The sequence below is a fragment of the Mustelus asterias genome, unplaced genomic scaffold (assembly GCF_964213995.1).
Source record: "Mustelus asterias unplaced genomic scaffold, sMusAst1.hap1.1 HAP1_SCAFFOLD_282, whole genome shotgun sequence".
NCBI classification, from domain to species: domain Eukaryota; kingdom Metazoa; phylum Chordata; class Chondrichthyes; order Carcharhiniformes; family Triakidae; genus Mustelus; species Mustelus asterias.
In genome coordinates this window covers 60,888-82,109 of record NW_027590247.1, presented here as the reverse complement: position 1 = coordinate 82,109, position 21,222 = coordinate 60,888, and the positions used below count along the sequence as shown (strand labels likewise).

The window sequence follows — 21,222 nt, the reverse complement described above, 5'->3', positions numbered from 1 at the left end:
CATTTTGATCCCCTCCCCCCCAGGCTATCTAGTTTAAACTCTCCCCAGTAGCCTTAGCCAACCTTCCTGCCAGGATATTGGTCCCCCTGGGATTCAAGTGCCACCCGTGTTTTGTGTACAGGTCACACCTGCCCATGAAGGGGTCCCAATGGTCCAGGAACCTGAATCCCTGCCCCCTGCGCCAGTCCCTCAGCCACACATTCATCCTCCACCTCACTCCATTCCTGCTCTCACCTTCCCGTGGCACAGGCAGCAATCCTGAGATTACTACCTTTGCTTTCCTCCTCCTCAGCTGTCTCCCTAATTCCCTGTACTCTCTTTTCATGACCCCATCCTCCTTCCTATCCACATCAGTGGTACCAATATGTACCGCTACCTCTGGCTCCTCTCCCTCCCACCTCAGGATTTCTGGGACTCGCCCAGTGACATCCTGGATCCCGGCCCCAGGGAGGCAGACCACCATCCGAGACTCCCGTCTGCCTCTGCAAAAACGCCTGTCCGACCCCCTTACTGTCGAGTCCCCGATTAACACTGCCTTCCTCCTCTTTTCCTTAGCCCTCTGAGTTACAGGGCCGGACTCCACTCCGGAGACACGGCCACTGCTGCTTCCCCCAGGCGGGCTGTCCCCCCCAGCAGTACTCAAGCAGGAGTACTTGTTGTGTAGGGGCACATCCACCGGGGTGCTCTCAATCACCGAGCTTTACCCTTCCTAGCCGTCACCCACTTGGCCTCCTCCCGTGGCCCTGGTGTGACCACCTGATGATAGCTCTTGTCTATCACCTCCTCATTCTCCCTTAACAGCCTAAGATCCTCGAGCTGCAGTTCCAGCTCCGTAACACGGTCCCTCAGGAACCGCAGCTCGACACACCCCTCACAGATGTGGATGTCCGGGAGGCCAGGTGCCTCCAGGACCTCCCACATCCTACACTGGGAACAACACGCTGGCTTCACACTCATATTTGCCCCTTTATACCGAGGTACACAGAGAAAAGTAAATAAGAAATTTTAAAAAAGAAGCTCACCCCTGCTCGCCCTGTCCCCCGAAGCCCTGTGAGCCAAAGCCCTTACAGCGTTCACTCTGCTTCCCACTCACTCCCCTGCCCGCTCCTGACGCTGCCCGCTGTATACTGCGACCTCCCTTTTATACTTCGCGCGCTTGAGGAGGAATTTCTTCTCGGGGGGGGTAGTGAATCTGTGAATTCTTTACCGCAGTGGGCTATAGAGGCTGGGCCGTTAAGTGTGTTCAGCGCTGAGACAGACAGATTTTTAATCAGTAACGGAATCAAGGGTTATGGGGATAAAGCGGGAAATTGGAGATGAGGATTACCATTTCAGATGAGTCATGATCTCATTGAATGGTGGAGCAGACTTGATGGGCCAAATGGCCTATTTCTGCTCCTACGTTAATGGACTTATGATCTAAAAATAAGCCATTCCCTGGCCTCCCCACAGAAATTCCACCGATCGGCAGAAAGTGAATTAGCAAAGAGAAGATGGCAGGGTGACCTGATTGGGATCTTCAGAATGATGAAGGTATTTGCGAGGGTTGACATAGGGATGGTATTTCCACTTTCATGGAGTGTAAAACCAGGGGCCATAAATATAAAATTGTCAGTAATAAATCAATTGGGGAACTCCAGGAGAAACTCCTTTCCCTAGAATGTGGTGAGAATGTGGAACTTGCTACCACAGAGTAATAGCAGGAATGGAATTAAGGGGAAGTTGGATAAACACGAGGAACAAAGGAATGGATGGATATGGTGATGGGTGGATTAAAATAGGGTGGGAGGAGGTTTGTGTGGGACATGAACATTGGCATAGTCCACTTGGGCTGAGTGGCCTTTTTCTGTGATGTGTATGGTGTGTAATCCTATTGAATTGAAAAGACCCAATTTAAAATTGTCAGTCGGGCTCATGACACGGCTCACATGTTTGAAGCCACACACATTCACATGCAGGGCCCTGTCCTTTGCAGAGAGAAGGAACATTACACATTTTTTCATCTAAATAAAAACTTGGGGTCAGCCATTCCCTGCTTCATTTCCCAGGCAATGCCTTTACCAGTCCGAGTCAACCTACCGGATATGAACTTAAACAAAGCTGGGTGGTTAACTGTTCCATGCTCCATGGCAATGCCTCCACTGATTAGAGTCTACTTGCCAACCAATCAGCATTCTCTTCTCATGAAGTATAAATTGTTGTTCCCTATTACAGGTTGATAATTTGTCGCTAGCAGACCTGATGAGTGCAAGATGAAAAGCTTTGATAGCATGTCTCTTTTTTTCGGCAATACTCAAATTACTTGTTACAAAGATGATTCTTTCCATCACAAGCATGACCAACTGTCCCCTGTTGGCTATAACATGCATCTCGAAAATAATTAATATTTCAATATTCATTGTGGTTTTTCTCTCTCTCTGAAGCATGGATGACAAAATGGTTCCTGCAGAATGTGCCATCAAAGTTTTTAAGACGACACTCAATGAGTTCAAAAACCGTGATAAGTACATCAAGGATGATTATAGATTCAAAGACCGCTTTAGCCATTTGAATCCTCGCAAAATCATTCGCATGTGGGCAGAGAAGGAGATGCACAACTTGATCAGGTAATAACTCTTCCTTTCAAACTGAAAAGCTGACCTAAATGGCATACTTTCATTCCGTACCATGGCAGTTCATACTTGGTGAACATTTTTAATTCTGGCATTTTGATACAGGAGAAATTACAGTCACATAGACTTGATTGCTACAGTTTGTGAGATGCATCAGTTGCTGCACCCACATACCTTGGGGGACTGACTGGTGTTGCCCTAGTCAAGGTGGGAGGGCTTTAAATACCAGATGAAGGCCAGCATTCTATTAGATATTTTGTTATTTTTCTGTACCTGTCCCTGCTATGATTTGAAAAAAAATTTCTGGTACCTGATTCGATAAGCTCTTACTGGTCTGTGAAGACCGTTATAAAGCAGTTATTTGGTGTGGTGTCCATGGGTTCACATCCCACCATGGCAGCTGGTGGAATTTAAATTCAGTTGATAAATCTGAAATTAAAAGCTAGTCTTAGTATGGTGGCCATGAACTATCATTGGTTGTTGTAAAAACCCATCTAATGTTCACTATTGTCCTTTAGAGAAGGAAATCTGCCGTCCTTGCCCGGTCTGGCCTACATGTGACTCCAGAGCCACAGCAACATGGTTGACTCTCGACTGCCCTCTGAAATGGCCGGGCAGGCCCCTCAGGCAGCATATGCTGGCCTTGCCAGTGACGCCCACATCCCATGAAAGAATAAAGAAACTCTGCCCTTTTTTTAAAGTTTCAATTCCTTTATCACCTAAGGGCATCTCTCGGGGACCAAGATTACCTGAGGTGTCCTCGGGTAATAAGGAACAGAATTGAGGGTGTTAGAGTTCTCTTGGATAACACCAACCTAAAGGCACTCAGTCAACTCCTTCCACAAACCGTGCTGGACACCATGCATGCAATGCAAGGTCTTTAATTACTTGTGTACAAGGAGAACTCTCCACGGCCAAATTGGATTGACCTGAGCAGTTCTGAGTTCACAGAGAAACAGCTCAGCGGTTATAGTCAATCACAGCAAATATCTTTCATTGACTTAACGTATTTGCCAATTAAATCCCAGCTTTTCGCCCTTTCTCATTCAATTAAAAAAAATGACTTCTGCTAATCCTTCATTTGCATAGCATAACCTCATTTCTTGCCTTTGGTGTTTGTTATGGAAAAAATCTGGTCTTGTTCACCCTCTGGTGAAGGCCAAAAAAGGAAAATGGTATGGGGCCTGTGAAGAAATAGCAGAGACTGGCTCCTTTTGAAGGTCAGTAAGCTGATAAACAGTTTTCACTTCGGTCCAGAGAAAGCATGAGTTTTTAATTTGAACACTTTAACTTCCGCACAATTTAACTTCCAAACTATGAAACTTCAATCTGAACTTTTTAACTTCCACGAGAGCAGGAACCAAAGACAAAGTTTGGGGTCAGCGGAATATTTAATTGGAGGAAGCTTCTGCTTGCCTGGTACTGGATGTTGGATAAACCGTTGGATAATTTAGACACAGTGGAGGTGTTGAGTGAGATGTTGGTGAGGTTTGGGTGTTGTTAGCGTACATGTAATTCAGTATCATATATATGATAATGCTGGTGTGGACATTTCCTCTGTTAAAGGTGTTATATCAATACAAGTTGTTGGTGTCGGAGTTACAGCCTATTTATTTGTCTGCAGAATGCAGGAAGCTGGGATTCCCTGTCCAGAGGTGGTTATGCTGAAGAAGCATATTCTGGTGATGTCCTTCATTGGCCAGGATCACGTTCCAGCTCCTAAATTAAAGGATGTTAAACTCAGCTCTGAAGATATGAAACGGGCCTACTACCAGGTTTTATATGTACGTTGTTCTGTCTCTGAACACGCTCAACTTAGAATGATTTGAGAATTTTCTGCTGTTTCTAACTGTACTGCAACTGTGTCAACAAGAATTGAAAATACACGAAGTCTTGTGAATTTCAGCGTGAGCGCGCGTGCATGGTGGCGGGGGGGCATGGTGTTTGTGGATGTGTCTGGGTGTAGGGTGAATGTCCGCATACAGACACACACACTATCTTCTCTTGTCTACCGTAGAATTGAATAGAATCCTTACAGTGCAGAAGGAGGCCATTCGGCCCCTCGAGTCTGCACCGACAACAATCCCACCCAGCCCCTATCCCCATAATTCCACATACTCACCCTGCTAATCCCCCTGACACCAATGGTCAATTGAACGTGGCCAATCTGCCAAACCTGAACATCTTTGGTCTGTGGGAGGAAACCGGAGCACCCGGAGGAAACCCACGCAGACACAGGGGGAATGTGCAAACTCCATCTAGACAGTGACCCGAGGTTGGAATTGAACCTGGGTCCCTGGCGCTGTGAGGCAACAGTGCTAACCACTGTGCCACCCCCGGGATCCGTGTCTATCCTGTCTTTCATAATCTTCATTCCATCGATCATGTGACCTCATGGCTTTCTCTTGATTGATCGATATTTGCTCAGCAAAAGCTTCTTTGTGCCGTTTGTTAACGGTCTGTCTTCCATTGCAGATGATGCAGCAGTTATACACAGAGTGTAAGCTTGTTCATGCTGACCTGAGTGCGTACAACATGCTGTGGCATATGGGGAAGGTGAGGAGAATACGGTTACATGTGTAAAAGTGAGAGTTTTACTGATGGAGTAGGAACCAAAAGCTGGAATATCAGACAATGACAAGTTATTGAAATTGAGCTGGATGTCCTTTCTTCTCAGGATTTTTTACACAGAGGGTGGTGGGTGCCTGGAACTCGCTGCCCGGGGGAGATAGTGGAAGCAGATATGTTAGTGACTTTTAAGGGGCGTCTGGACAAATACATTAATAGGATGGGAATAGAGGGATATGGCCCCCGGAAGGGTAGGGGGGTTTAGTTAAATCGGGCAGCATGGTCGGTGCAGGCTTGGAGGGCCGAAGGGCCTGTTCCTGTGCTGTAATTTTCTTTGTTCTAGGAGGTAGGCGTCACTGGCTAAGCCAGCAATTATTGCCCATCCCTAATTATCTCTTGAGAAGGTGGTGGTGAACTGCTGCTATCCGTGTGGTGTAGGTACTGCCATAGTGCTGATAGGGAGGGAGTTCCAGGATTTTGATCCAGCGACAGTGAAGGAACGGCTATATATTTCCAAGTCAGGATGGAGTATGGATTAGAACATAAGAAATAGGAGCAGGAGTAGGCCATCTAGCCCCTCGAGCCTGCCCCGCCATTCAATAAGATCATGGCTGATCTGACGTGGATCAGTACCACTTACCCGCCTGATCCCCATAACCCTTCATTCCCTTACCGATCAGGAATCCATCCATCCGCGCTTTAAACATATTCAGCGAGGTAGCCTCCACCACCTCAGTGGGCAGAGAATTCCAGAGATTCACCACCCTCTGGGAGAAGAAGTTCCTCCTCAACTCTGTCTTAAACCGACCCCCCTTTATTTTGAGGCTGTGTCCTCTAGTTTTATCTTCCTTACTAAGTGGAAAGAATCTCTCCGCCTCCACCCTATCCAGCCCCCGCATTATCCTATAAGTCTCCATAAGATCCCCCCTCATCCTTCTAAACTCCAACGAGTACAAACCCAATCTCCTCAGCCTCTCCCCATAATCCAAACCCCTCATCTCCGGTATCAACCTGGTGAACCTTCTCTGCACTCCCTCCAATGCCAATATATCCTTCCTCATATAAGGGGACCAATACTGCACACAGTATTCCAGCTGCGGCCTCACCAATGCCCTGTACAGGTGCATCAAGACATCCCTGCTTTTATATTCTATCCCCTTCGCAATATAGGCCAACATCCCATTTGCCTTCTTGATCACCTGTTGTACCTGCAGACTGGGCTTTTGCGTCTCATGCACAAGGACCCCCAGGTCCCTTTGCACGGTAGCATGTTTTAATTTGTTTCCATTGAGATAATAATCCCATTTGTTATTATTTCCTCCAAAGTGTATAACCTCGCATTTCTCAACGTTATACTCCATTTGCCATATCCTCGCCCACTCACTCAGCCTGTCCAAATCTCTCTGCAGATCTTCTCCGTCCTCCACACGATTCACTTTTCCACTTATCTTTGTGTCGTCTGCAAACTTCGTTACCCTACACTCCGTCCCCTCCTCCAGATCATCTATATAAATGGTAAACAGTTGCGGCCCGAGTACCGATCCCTGCGGCACGCCACTAGTTACCTTCCTCCAACCGGAAAAACACCCATTTATTCCGACTCTTTGCTTCCTGTCGGATAGCCAGTCCCCAATCCACTTTAACACACTACCCCCAACTCCGTGTGCCCTAATCTTCTTCAGCAGCCTTTTATGGGGCACCTTATCAAACGCCTTTTGGAAATCCAAAAACACCGCATCCACCGGTTCTCCTCCATCAACCGCCCTAGTCACATCTTCATAAAAATCCAACATGTTCGTCAAGCACGACTTTCCCCTCATGAATCCATGCTGCGTCTGATTGATCGAACCATTTCTATCCAGATGCCCTGCTATCTCCTCTTTAATAATGGATTCCAGCATTTTCCCTACTACAGACGTTAAGCTGACCGGCCTATAGTTACCCGCCTTTTGTCTCCTTCCTTTTTTAAACAGCGGCGTAACATTAGCCGTTTTCCAATCAACCGGCACTACCCCAGAATGCAACAAGTTTTGATAAATAATCACTAACGCATCCACTATTACCTCTGACATTTCTTTCAATACCCTGGGATGCATTCCATCCGGACCCGGGGACTTGTCCACCTTCAGTCCCATTAGTCTACCCAGCACTGCCTCTCTGGTAACATTAATCGTATTAAGTATTTCTCCTGCTGCCAACCCTCTATCGTTAATATTTGGCAAACTATTTGTGTCCTCCACCGTGAAGACCGACACAAAAAACGTATTTGAAGACTCAGCCATATCCTCATTTCCCACTATTAACTCCCCCCTCTCGTCCTCCAAGGGTCCAACATTCACTCTAGCCACTCTATTCCTTTTTATATATTTATAAAAACTTTTACTATCATTTTTTATATTAATTGCTAGCCTAGCTTCATAGTCTATCCTTCCTTTCTTTATCGCTTTCTTAGTCTCTCTTTGTTGTTTCTTAAATTTTTCCCAATCACTTGTTTCTCCACTATTTTTGGCCACTCTGTACGCAGCTGTTTTTATTTTAATACTCTCCTTTATTTCCTTCGTTATCCACGGCTGGTTCTCCCTTTTCTTACAATCCTTGTTTTTTGCTGGAATATATTTTTGCTGAGAACTGAAAAGGATCTCCTTAAAAATCCTCCACTGTTCCTCAGCTATTCTACCTGCCAGCCTGCTCTCCCAGTCTACCTTAGCCAATTCATCCCTCATCCTATCATATTTCCCTCTGTTCAAACAGAGGACACTGGTTTGGGACCAAACTTTCTCCTCTTCCATCTGAATCAGGAATTCGACCATATTGTGGTCACTAGACCCAAGAGGGTCCTTCACAATAAGATCCTTAATTCTACCTACCTCGTTACACAATACCAGATCCAAAATAGCTCGTTCCCTCGTCGGTTCCGTAACATGCTGTTCAAGGAAACTATCCCGACAGCATTCTAAGAACTCTTCCTCCATTCCACCCTTACCGACTTGAGTCTGCCAGTCAATGTGCATGTTGAAGTCCCCCATGATTATTGCTGTTCCGTTTTTACACGCATCCCTTATCTGCTTGTTTATAGCCCTCCCTACCTCAACATTATTATTTGGGGGCCTATATACCACACCTACTAGTGTCTTTCTCCCTCTACTATTCCTCATCTCTACCCATAATGATTCCACGTTTTGTTCCTCAGAGCCTATGTCATCCCTCAGTACTACCCTGATATTATCTCTTATTAATAGCGCGACCCCACCACCTTTTCCTTCCTGTCTATTCTTCCTAAACGCCTGATACCCCTGGATATTCATCTCCCAGTCCTGGTCACCTTTCAGCCACGTTTCTGTAATGGCCACTAGATCGTACCCACTTGTGCTGATTTGCACCATCAACTCATTTACCTTGTTCCGAATGCTTCGTGCATTCAGGCAAAGTGTCCTTATTCCAGCTTTTATCTGGACCCGCTTTGATGAGTCGCGAACACCCTCTCCCTCTACTCCCTTATCTAAATTACCGCCTTCATTCACTTGCACCCACTCCTCTACCATTAATTTTGTAATTCCCCTTACCCCTGCATCCTCCCCCCCATCAATTAGTTCCTTGATCCTAGTCAACTCTTCTAGCTCCCCTCCCCCCAACCTATCTAGTTTAAATTCTCCCCAGTCGCCTTAGCCAACCTACCGGCCAGGATATTGGTCCCCCTGTGATTCAAGTTCCACCCATTTTTTGTATACAGATCACCCCTGCCCCTAAAGAGGTCCCAATGGTCCAGGAACCTGAATCCCTGCCCCCTGCACCAGTCCCTCAGCCACACATTCATCCTCCACCTCACTTCTTCCGATAGGACACATATCCTTGGATATTAAGATCCCAGCCTTGATCCCTTTGCAGCCACGTCTCTGTGATGCCCACAACATCGTACTGGCCAATTTCAATGTGTGAAACAAGCTCATTTACCTTGTTCCGTACACTGCGCGCATTTAGGTACAACACCCTCAGTCCTGCATTGACCACCTCCTTTCTCATACTTGTCACCTTTTTTGCTCTGCCTGAGGTTAGATTCCTGCCACCTTCTATACTCTCTGTTCTATTATGTGGTCTGGAAACTTTACTAACCTCTCCTGAGCCCTCGGCTCCTTTAACCTGCACTTCTACCCTCTCCTTTAACTTTGATTTTCTAATTCTCCAAACAACTGAACGCTTCCCCACCCTCGCCCCGCCACTATTTAGTTTAAAGCCCTATCTACAGCCCCAGTCTAAATCTTTTCTGATTTTCCTTGCTCTTAGCTCTGACGAAGGATTATCCAGACAATTGACTCTGTTCTCTTTCCACAGATGCTGTCAGACCTGCTGAGATTTTCCAGCATTTTCTGTTTTTGTTTCAGATCCCAGCATCTGCAGTATTTTGTTTTTATCTCTGAAAGATGACTTCATTTCCTTTGAATGTTACCACCGCTGAGTTAAAGTCCAGTATTCCACTTGCAATTACATATCAGAGCCGCCCATTACCTTTTAGCAATTTGCACACCGACACAAATCCCTTTCCTCTGCCACAGCTCCTTGTCTCTCACCTTCAGGAAATTTGTCAGATTGTTCTCCCTTAGACCCAATGATCCATACTGAACTCCATTTAACACAGTTCTATAAAATCATTTAACTTGTCTATCTGAGGTGGCATGGTGGTGAGCACTGCTGCCAGGGACCCAGGTTCGATTCCCGGCTTGGGTCACTGTCTGTGTGCAGTTTGCACATTCTCCCCGTGTCTGCGTCGGTTTCCTCCGGGTGCTCCGGTTTCCTCTCTCAGCCCAAAGATGTGTGGGTTAGGTGGATTGTCATGTTAAATTGCCCCTTAGTGTCAGGGGGACTAGCTAGGGTAAATGCATGGGGTTATGGGGATAGGGCCTGGGTGGGATCGTGGTTGGTGCAGACTCGATGGGCCAAATGGCCTCCTTCTGCACGGGAGGGATTCTATGAACTGTGCAACATGCTACCCACATTTATTTACTGTGCCTCCTAATTTACTATCATCAGCAAATTTGAAGTCAACAACATGAGACCATAATCTGGGTTGGGGAAATTAACGAGCATTGCATTAACAATTAGCAAGGGTTAAAAGCCTATGTCCACTGTTAATTACCAGTCCTAACTTTTAATGAATAATTAACATGCAAATACTCCAAGTTCTCAAAAACAACTGGAAAGCAAAGGGCAAGATGGCAAGATCTTGTTAATGTGAGGCAAAGCTTTTGTCCATTAATTAGACACCCAATTAAAACCACATCGGAGGCCCACTGGTTACAGAATCAGGAGTCAGTTCCTTTCTTTGCACCACTTCCATTTTCAACACTGGAACCGCAGCGAGACACTCATTCCCAAAAGATCACACACTTCTATTCTTGTTGCTAAACTGTGAATATTTAATAATAGAAACAAAGATTGATCACAGGATAAGATTGTAGGTGGAGGAGCTATTTAGACTTTCTCTTGCTCCAGGATATCTAACATTCAGTAATAAATAATATCTTATAAATAATCTCACTGTGGCTCAGTTGGTCGCACTCTTGCCTCTGGTTCCTGGTGGGGCAGTGGTATTGTCACTGGACTAGTAATCCAGGGACCCAGAGTAATACTCTGGGGATCAGGGTTTGAATCCCACCAAAGAAGATGGGGAAATTTGAATTTTAAAAATGAACCTGGTCTAATAATGATCAAGAAACCATAGTTATAGAATCATAATAGAATCCCTACAGTGCAGATGGAAGCCATTCGGCCCATCGAGTCTGCACTGACCACAATCCCACCCAGGCTCCATCTCCATAACCTCATGTATTTATCCTTCTAATCCCCTGACACTAAGGGGCAATTTAGCATGGACAATCCACCGCACATCTCTGGACTGTGCGAGGAAACCGGAGCACCTGGGAGGGAACCCATGTAGACACGGGGAGAACGTACAAACTCCACACAGACAGTCTCCCAAGGCCGGAATTGAACCTGGGTCCCTGGTGCTGTGAGGCAGCAGTGCTAACCACTGTGCCACCCCAGTCGTAAAAACCCACCTGGTTCACTAATGTCCTTTAGGGAAGGAAGTCTGCTATTCTTATCTGGGTCTGGCCTGGCCTGCATGTGACTCCAGATCCATAGCCATATCCATTGACTCTTAAATGGCCCAGCAAGCCACTCAGTTCAAGTGCAATTCATGATGGGAAACAAAAGCTGGCCTAGCCAGCAATGCCTACATCCCATGGGGGTTGATCAGCTCAGTTGGCTGGATAGCTGGGTCGTGATGTAAAGTGACACCAACAGCGCAATTTCAATTTCGGTACGTTCCATATGTTCTTCATAAACTCCCCACCTTCTCAACCTTGCCCCTCGCCTGAGGTGTGGTGATCCCCAGGTTAAATCGCCACCAGTCAGCTCTCCCCTCAGTCAACAGCACAAAAACAGGTTAGGTTCTCACGTTGCTTTTTGCTGAGCAAATATTGGCTGCCAAGTTTCCTACAGCCCAACACTTGATGGGCCAAAGGGCCTTTTCTGCACTGTATGACTATGACTTTAATTGCTGTAAAATGCTTTGAGATGTCCAGTGGTTGTGCAAAGTGCTCTATAAATACAAGTGCTGCACTATAATTAGCCAGAAAATAATAAAATTAAAACAAAAAATGCTTGAAAAACTCAGCAGGTCCGGCAGTATCTGTGGAGAGTGTATCTGTGTGTCTGTCAAGCCAGCAGGATCTTCTGATCCCGCTGAGGGGGCACCCCCACTGCAGGTTTCCCAGTGACGGAGGTACATTCAACGGGGAACTCCGTTGGCAACGGCAGGACCAGAAGATCCCGCCACCGGCCAATGGTGGGCCACCTCTAACACCACGGGTTGCGTGGAAAATCCCACCCACTGTTAATGTTTTGAATTCTTATGACATCTTCAGAGCAGGGAAAATAATAAAGTAATGCATTTGATTACAGAACTGAGTAATGTGGCGTATGAATTTCAGTGCCAGTGTGATGCGAGGTATGTAGGCCATACAACTGTGCACAGTTCTGGTCACCCTATTATAGAAAGGATATTATTAAACTAGAAAGAGTGCAGAAAAGATTTACTCGGATGCTACCGGGACTTGATGGTTTGAGTTATAAGGAGAGGCTGAATAGACTGGGACTTTTTTCTCTGGAGCGTAGAAGGCTGAGGGGTGATCTTACAGAGGTCTGTAAAATAATGAGGGGCACAGATCAGCTAGATCGTCAATATCAGCTAGATAGTCAATATCCAAAAATTTCCCAAAGGTAGGGGAGTCTAAAATTAGAGGGCATAGGTTTAAGGTGAGAGGGGAGAGATACAAAAGGGTCCAGAGGGGCAATTTTTTCACGCAGAGGGTGGTGAGTGTCTGGAATGAGCTGCCAGAGGTAGTAGGAGAGGCGGGTACAATGTTGTCTTTTAAAAAGCGTTTAGACAGTTACATGGGTACGATGGGTATAGAGGGATATGGGCCAAATGCGGGCAATTGGGATTAGCTTAGGGGTTTAAAAAAAAAAGGGCAGCATGGACAAATTGGGCCGAAGGGCCTGTTTCTGTGCTGTAAACCTCTGTGACTCTATCCCAAAGGTTGATGGCGAACTGTATCAAACAGAACATCCCTTCTGCTGTTCACAATGGGCAAGGTACAGACCGTGCCCAACCAGTTTGTGCTTGCAAAACTCAAAACAGTGTCCAACAATAGTTGTGATTCCACGATTAGACAACATTTCCTGAATAAGTCTGAGGTCACGTACCAACTGACTCAAGAACAGCTTCTTCCCTGCTGCCACCAGAATGGACCTACCTTGCATTAAGTTGATCTTTCTCTACACCCTAGCTATGACTGTAACACTACATTCTGCACTCTCATTTCCTTCTCTATGAACGGTATGCTGTCTGTATAGTGCGCAAGAAACAATACTTTTCACTGTATGTTAATACGTGACAATAATAAATCAAATATGCTGACAACCAATTCAATCTGATTCGCAGTGTGGCACATTTGCATGTACCCGGCCCTGATATTGAGACAGAAAGGACAGATATAGACATTGCGCCTATTTCAGCTAAACAAAATAAGTGCCAGCCATTCGCTGATTCATTTCCCAGGGCAATATCTTGACCAATCAGGGTCAATTATTGTGGTCACTAGACCCAAGAGGGTCCTTCACAATAAGATCCTTAATTCTACCTACCTCGTTACACAATACCCCATCCAAAATTGATAAGGTTCACCATGGTAGGCTTCTGCAGAAAATGCAGATGTATGGGATTGGGGGTGATCTAGGAAATTGGATCAGGAATTGGCTAGCGGATAGGAAACAGAGGGTGGTGGTTGATAGTAAATATTCATCATGGAGTGCGGTTACAAGTGGTGTACCTCAGGGATCTGTTTTGGGGCCACTGCTGTTTGTAATATTTATTAATGATCTGGATGAGGGTATAGTTGGGTGGATTAGCAAATTTGCTGATGACACCAAAGTCGGTGGTGTGGTAGACAGTGAGGAAGGGTGTCGTAGTTTGCAGGAAGACTTAGACAGGTTGCAAAGTTGGGCCGAGAGGTGGCGGATGGAGTTTAATGCGGAGAAGTGTGAGGTAATTCACTTTGGTAGGAATAACAGATGTGTTGAGTATAGGGCTAACGGGAGGACTTTGAATAGTGTGGAGGAGCAGAGGGATCTAGGTGTATGTGTGCATAGATCCCTGAAAGTTGGGAATCAAGTAGATAAGGTTGTTAAGAAGGCATATGGTGTCTTGGCGTTTATTGGTAGGGGGATTGAATTTAGGAGTCGTAGCGTTATGTTGCAACTGTACACAACTCTGGTGCGGCCGCACTTGGAGTACTGTGTGCAGTTCTGGTCCCCACATTACAGGAAGGATGTGGAGGCTTTGGAGAGGGTGCAGAGGAGGTTTACCAGGATGTTGCCTGGTATGGAGGGGAGATCCTATGAGGAGAGGCTGAGGGATTTGGGATTGTTTTCGCTGGAAAGGCGGCGGCTAAGAGGGGATCTTATTGAAACATATAAGATGATTAGAGGTTTAGATAGGGTGGATAGTGATAGCCTTTTTCCTCTGATGGAGAAATCCAGCACGAGGGGGCATGGCTTTAAATTGAGGGGGGGTAGTTATAGAACCGATGTCAGGGGTAGGTTCTTTACCCAGAGGGTGGTGAGGGATTGGAATGCCCTGCCAGCATCAGTAGTAAATGCGCCTAGTTTGGGGGCGTTTAAGAGATCCGTAGATAGGTTCATGGACGAAAAGAAATTGGTTTAGGTTGGAGGGTCACAGTTTTTTTTTTTAACTGGTCGGTGCAACATCGTGGGCCGAAGGGCCTGTTCTGCGCTGTAATGTTCTATGTTCTATGTTCTATGTTCTAAAATAGCTCATTCCCTCGTCGGTTCCGTAACATGCTGTTCAAGGAAACTATCCCGACAGCATTCTAAGAACTCTTCCTCCATTCCACCCTTACCGACTTGAGTCTGCCAGTCAATGTGCATGTTGAAGTCCCCCATGATTATTGCCGTTCCGTTTTTACACGCATCCCTTATCTGCTTGTTTATAGCCCTCCCTACCTCAACATTCTTATTTGGGGGCCTATATACCACACCTACTAGTGTCTTTCTCCCTCTACTATTCCTCATCTCTACCCATAATGATTCCACGTTTTGTTCCTCAGAGCCTATGTCATCCCTCAGTACTACCCTGATATTATCTCTTATTAATAGCGCGACCCCACCACCTTTTCCTTCCTGTCTATTCTTCCTAAACGCCTGATACCCCTGGATATTCATCTCCCAGTCCTGGTCACCTTTCAGCCACGTTTCTGTAATGGCCACTATATCGTACCCACTTGTGCTGATTTGCACCATCAACTCATTTACCTTGTTCCGAATGCTTCGTGCATTCAGGCAAAGTGTCCTTATTCCAGCTTTTATCTGGACCCGCTTTGATGAGTCGCGAACACCCTCTCCCTCTACTCCCTTATCTAAATTACCGCCTTCATTCACTTGCACCCTTTCCTCTACCATTAATTTTGTAATTCCCCTTACCCCTGCATCCTCCCCCCCATCAATTAGTTCCTTGATCCTAGTCAACTCTTCTAGCTCCCCTCCCCCCAACCTATCTAGTTTAAATTCTCCCCAGTAGCCTTAGCCAACCTACCGGCCAGGATATTGGTCCCCGTGTGATTCAAGTTCCACCCGTTTTTTGTATACAGATCACCCCTGCCCCTAAAGAGGTCCCAATGGTCCAGGAACCTGAATCCCTGCCCCCTGCACCAGTCCCTCAGCCACACATTCATCCTCCACCTCACTCCATTCCTGCCCTCACCTTCCCGTGGCACAGGCAGTAATCCTGAGATTACTACCTTTGCTTTCCTCTTTCTCAGCTGTCTCCCTAATTCCCTGTACTCCCTTTTCATGACCCCTTCTCCCTTCCTACCCACATCAGCGGTACCAATATGTACCGCTACCTCAGGCTCCTCTCCCTCCCACCTCAGGATTTCCGGGACGCGACTAGCGACATCCTGGATCCCGGCCCCAGGGAGGCAGACCACCATGTGAGAATCCCGCCTACCTCCGCAGAAACGCCTGTCTGTCCCCTTCACCATCGAGTCCCCGATTAATACCGATTGGAGGGGAACTTGCAGGTGGCTTTGATGAAGAGTCATCCAGGCTTGAAACATTGGCTCTATTCTCTCTCCATCGAGGCTGTCAGACCTGCTGAGATTTTCCAGCATTTTCTGTTTTTGTTTCAGATTCCAGCATCCACAGTATTTTGCCTCTATATTATACTTCTATTATTGCAGGTGGTGGTGTTCCCTGGCTGTAGGTAGATACAGCATTTTTTTTCCTGACTCAAGATTAATTTAGTTTGTATTACCTCTTTGTAATACAAAACTTTTAATTCAGGTCCTGTTAGGAGGGGAGGCCACTCTGTCCTTCTGGCCTGTTCTGCCTCCATTCAGTTGGAGTTATAGATCAGCTATCACCAGTTTGTCCATGCTGATTCTGTATTCAACAAAGTTACAGTTTTGAAAATTTCAGTAGACTTCAACAGTCTTTGGGAGCTGAGAGTTATTCATCTCCACACATTTTTGTGTAAAGAAGGTGCTCCCTGACATCTCGAATTATAGACTTGTTTTGATTTGTCATAATTCTGATTGGCAGTTGAGATGTTAGCGGATCTTGGCTTGTATTTAAAGTGATTCTCTTCCCACAACATCAGTGTTAAAGGAGCATGTGCAGAATTCTTTCATTAAAACTGTATCAGCCCATCAACTGGAATTCTGGTGGAGAAGGACGTCTCCTGTTGGTTTTTTCACACAGTCGAGGTGATTATAACCTTTCCTATGCTTTTGTTTCTGTACAGGTTTGGTTCATTGATGTCAGTCAGTCTGTGGAACCTACTCACCCTCATGGGCTCAAATTTCTCTTCAGGGACTGTAAAAATGTTTCTCAGGTATTGGTTCCTTTTCTCTGTTACAGATCCAGATTGCAGTTAATTTAGCCAGCAGCAGTGAATGAGTGCAATTTGATGTACCATTTGCAACCATGACACTGGCCAACATCCCAGGCCAGTGTTAATGCGCCACTTCAGCTTTCTTCTTTCACTTCAACCATCTCACCACCCCCTAATCCTTTCTCCCTCACCGAAATATCTAACTTGCCCTGAAATGTTTTCACCTCAACCACTGCTAGTGGTAATAAGTTGTGACCACTCTCTGGGTAAAGAAGCTGGTTCATGATACAGCGTAACACCAACAGCGCAGGTTCAATTCCCATACTGGTCGACGTTATTCATGAAGGCCCCACCTTCTCAGCCTTGTCCCTTGCCTGAAGTGCAGTGACCCTCAGGTTAAATCACTCCCCGTCAGCTCTCCCCCTCAAAGGGGAAAGCAGCCTATGTTCATCTGGGACTATGGCAACTTTACCTGTACTGAGTAAGTGCCGCTTAATAGCACTGTCAATAATACTTTCCATCACTTTGCTGATGATTGAGAGTAGACTGATGGGGTAATGATTTGACTTACTTTTTGTGCACAGGACATACCTGGGCAATTTTCCATGTTGTTGGGTTGATGCCAGTTGTGGTAACTTGAGACCATAAATAAGAATGCATTGTTTAAAAAATGATCTTTATATAAATAAATAACAAACTAGCAATAACTATGAAAACAGGAGCACTAGAAAAACAGGTCTTGCTTACAGAACACCCTCTTCCAGACTGAAAGGCTTGCCAAAACCCCACATGCTCGGAACCCTGAACAGATGCCAGTAAAACAATTACATTGGGAGTAAAGGCTTATAAGAACACTCTCCTCAAAATGACACTCTGTAACACTTCTCCCTCCTTGAATTTCAATTCCCCATCAGGACAGAAATTCAATATGTGTAATGTCTTAACTATATAAAAGTCTGTCAGGAGCTTTGCAATTGTGTTGTGATCCAGGCAGTACCACTGGTGAATCGTGTAACAGCTGATCTGGAAATGTAGGTGATGGGATTGAGAATCTGTACCTGAACATTCCTCTTCCCTTCCTAGAGTAGAGCTTACCTTGTCCAGATTGGCTGATACATTTGTCATATTACAGCAGCAACTACAATTCAAACATTACAACCAGTAAAGTGCAGCTAAACACGTTCCTTATTTTGAAATCAGTGCTTTTAGAATTGATGACGTGTGCTCAACGGTTTTCTGACGTCACATACCTGTCGAGAGATCCTTCATGCTGCTTCCCTTCTTGCAGTTCTTCCAGAAGGCCGGAGTAGCAGACGCAATGGATGAACGGGAGCTTTTCAATGCTGTCTCTGGTTTAGATATTGCAGAGGATAATGAAGTGGACTTCATTGTTCAGGTATATTTTTTCAATATCTTCAAATGCGTTACTATGTTTAAGGAGGTTCATGTAGGCAAGTTGTTATTGAAGGCTCACTTTGTAAACATTTCACTGAATAAACCAGCAACTTAAACGGTATTTTCCAATAATGTATTGCTGAAAGCAGGAAATATAATCGAATCACAGAATTGTTACGGTGTAGAGGGAGGCCCTTTATATACAAACATACGGATTAGGAGCATGAGTGTGCCACTCAGTCCCTCGAGCCTGTTCCTCCATTCAATAAGATCATGGCTGATCTGATTGTAACCTCAGCCCCACATTACTGCTGGCCCCTGATAACCTTTCACCCCCTTGCTCATCAGGAATCTATCTTGCTCTGCTTAAAAATATTCAAAGACTCTGCTTCCACTGCCTTTAAGGAAGAGAGTTCCAGAGATTCATGACCCTCAAGAGAAAAACTTTCTCCTCATCTCTGCCTTAATTTTTAAATAGTGACCCCTAGTTCTAGATTATTGGACAAGAGGAAACATCCTCTCCATATCCACCCTGTCAATACCCCTCGGGATCTTAAAGGTTTTGATCAAGTCGCCTCTTATTCTTCTAAACTTCAGTGGATACAAGCCGAACTTCTCCAACCTTTCCTCATAAGGCAACCTGCCTATTCCTGGTATTAGACTAGTAAATCTTCTCTGAACTGCTTCCAATGCATTTACATATTTCTTTAAATAAGGAGACCAATACTGTACACAATACTCAAGATGTGGTCTCACCAGTGCTCTGTATCACTGAAGCATAACCTCCTCGTTTCTGTAATCAATTCCCCCCACAATAAACTATGACATTTAATTAGTTTTCCTAATTAATGCTAGCCTTTTGTGATTCATGCACAAGGACACCCAGATCCCTCTGCACCTCAGAGCTCTACAATCTCTCAACATTTAGATAATAAGTTTCTTCTTTATTCTTCATGCCAAATTAGACAATTTCTCATTTGCCCACATTAAACTCCATTTGCCAGAGTTTTCCTCCTTATGTCTTAACAATTTAATTTCCTATCTATCTTTGTGTTGGCAACAAATTTAGCAACCATACCTTCTGTACTTTCACCAAGTTATTTATATAAATTGTAAAAAGTTGGGGCCCCAGCACTGACCCTATGTTACGCAGCTCATCACATCTTGCCAACTAGAGAAAGAGCCATTTATGCCTCTCTTTCCTGTTAGCTCGTCAATCTTCAATTCGTGCCAATATGTCACCCTACTCCATGAGCTTCTATTTTACTCAATAACCTTTGATGTGGCACATCGTGGCTGCACCAGCCCTCCAAATGAGCAATTAATTCATTTAGTCCATTTCCTACGCCTTCTCCCCATAACCCTGCGCATTCTTCCTTTACAGGTAATATTCATGATCCCTTGTGAATGTCTCAATTGCAACTGTCTCCAGCACACCCTCAGACAGTGCATTCCAGACCCTAAACACTCGCTGCATAAAAGGTTTTACTCATCATATTGCTTCTTTTACCAATTTTTAATAATTTGTGCCTCCTTGTGCCTGCTCCCCTACTTATTCTCGATTCTTTCATGAGTGGGAACAACTTCTTTATATCAGCTGTCGACACCCCTCATAATTTTGAATTTCTCTATCAGGTCTCTTACCTTCTTTTCTTTAAAAAAAACAATCCTAACTTCTCCAAGATAATTGAAGAGACAGCGATGAGACTAATTTTTGTTTTGCCGTGGTGTAAAATTCTAAGAGTTTATTTCTCTACCTTGTGTATAGATGGGTGAAAATGTGCCAGTTGCTTCAGCGGATTTAGTGATTCTGGCTTTAAGAAAAAATGCAAGTTTGGCTTTTATCAATTTTTAAAAATTCATTTGTTGGGACATGGGCGTCGCTGGCTGGCCAGCATTTATTGCCCATCCCAGGTTGCCCATGTTCAGAGGTCAGTTGAGAGTCAACCACATTGCTGTGGCTCTGGAGTCACATGTAGGCCAGACCAGGTAAGGACGGCAGATTTCCTTCCCTGAAGGACATTAGTGAACCAGATGGGTTTTTCCGACAGTCGGCAATGGTTTCATCGTCATCAGCAGATTGTTAATTCCAGATTTTTTTTATTGAATTCAAATTCCATCATCTGCCGTGGCGGGATTCGAACCCGGGTCCCCAGAACATTAGCTGAGTTTCTGGATTAATAGTCTCGCAATAATACCACGAGGCCATCACCTCCCCCAAATTGATAAATATTTGGTTAAGAAAACTAACAGCTTGCAATTCTTTGATGTGTAAAATTTAAAATCAGATTAATGTGTGCATTAATTTTAATATCTCTTTCCTTAAAATGTATTTGCCTTTCTTAAAACAAATCTTAGATCGAAGCTTTGGAAAAAATCAATGAAGACCACGTCCAACAGATTGGAAAACGTGGGAAGATGATTTCTGAATTTGAAATTCCAGCTCAGGATTAAAAGAGAATGTCTTTTAAATAGTTTCTGCAGACTGACCTTTGCAAGCTGGGATTCAGCAACGATGGAAATTTGATTGTGCAATTTAATTTGATTTAAAATTAGATTATCATTAGATTTGTAGACAGTAATTGGTATTTGTGACAGAAATTAGACTGGTGTGGTGATGTTGAAAATGCTCCTCTGTCTACACCATCTATATTAACTTGGCGCCTGTGACAGAGACATGCTTTGCATTCTCTTGTGTTAGTGAAGCTTCGAACCAACTAAACCACGTCTCTTGACGTCACCTTTTGAGTGAAAGGCATATTTTGACATTCAGAACGTAACCACAAAATGTTGCACGTTTTAGAAATGGGATGAGAATAATTAATGCGCACATTCACCACATTATTTTACAAAATGGTAAACTTTTCACTTAATGTTTTGATGTGTGGTGAAAGGTGCCACTGGCTGTGCAAAAACCTGCACTCTAGCCGATTCACCGAGATTTCTGCAAATGCTGAGGGCAGCAGAATGTAATCCAAAGCAGGAGTAATATGGCTTTCAATTCACTTTCTAAAAGTCAGACAGACCTTACATGTGGTGTTGCGAGGTGATTGTTAACTCATCACACACTTTGTTTAAAAAATACATAATGAAATTCTGTTTGTATTCAACAGATTACTAATTCGCTCAGCAGATTACCAATGAATCTTAAAGATATTAAAAATATTTGGGATCAAA

At 44.8% G+C, this 21,222-nt stretch overlaps 1 protein-coding gene across 1 annotated transcript in view; it reads left to right on the top strand.

The window, feature by feature from the left end:
• Nucleotides 1–21,222, top strand: part of riok3 (RIO kinase 3 (yeast)) — a 49,556-nt gene extending 28,334 nt beyond the window's left edge. Inside the window, exons 8-13 of the mRNA XM_078204169.1 lie at nt 2,424–2,606; nt 4,237–4,396; nt 5,088–5,168; nt 16,561–16,650; nt 17,939–18,046; nt 20,404–21,222. Of these exons, the coding sequence (XP_078060295.1) occupies nt 2,424–2,606; nt 4,237–4,396; nt 5,088–5,168; nt 16,561–16,650; nt 17,939–18,046; nt 20,404–20,499 (718 nt within the window). The 3' untranslated portion in view covers nt 20,500–21,222. The remainder of the gene's footprint in view (nt 1–2,423; nt 2,607–4,236; nt 4,397–5,087; nt 5,169–16,560; nt 16,651–17,938; nt 18,047–20,403) is intronic.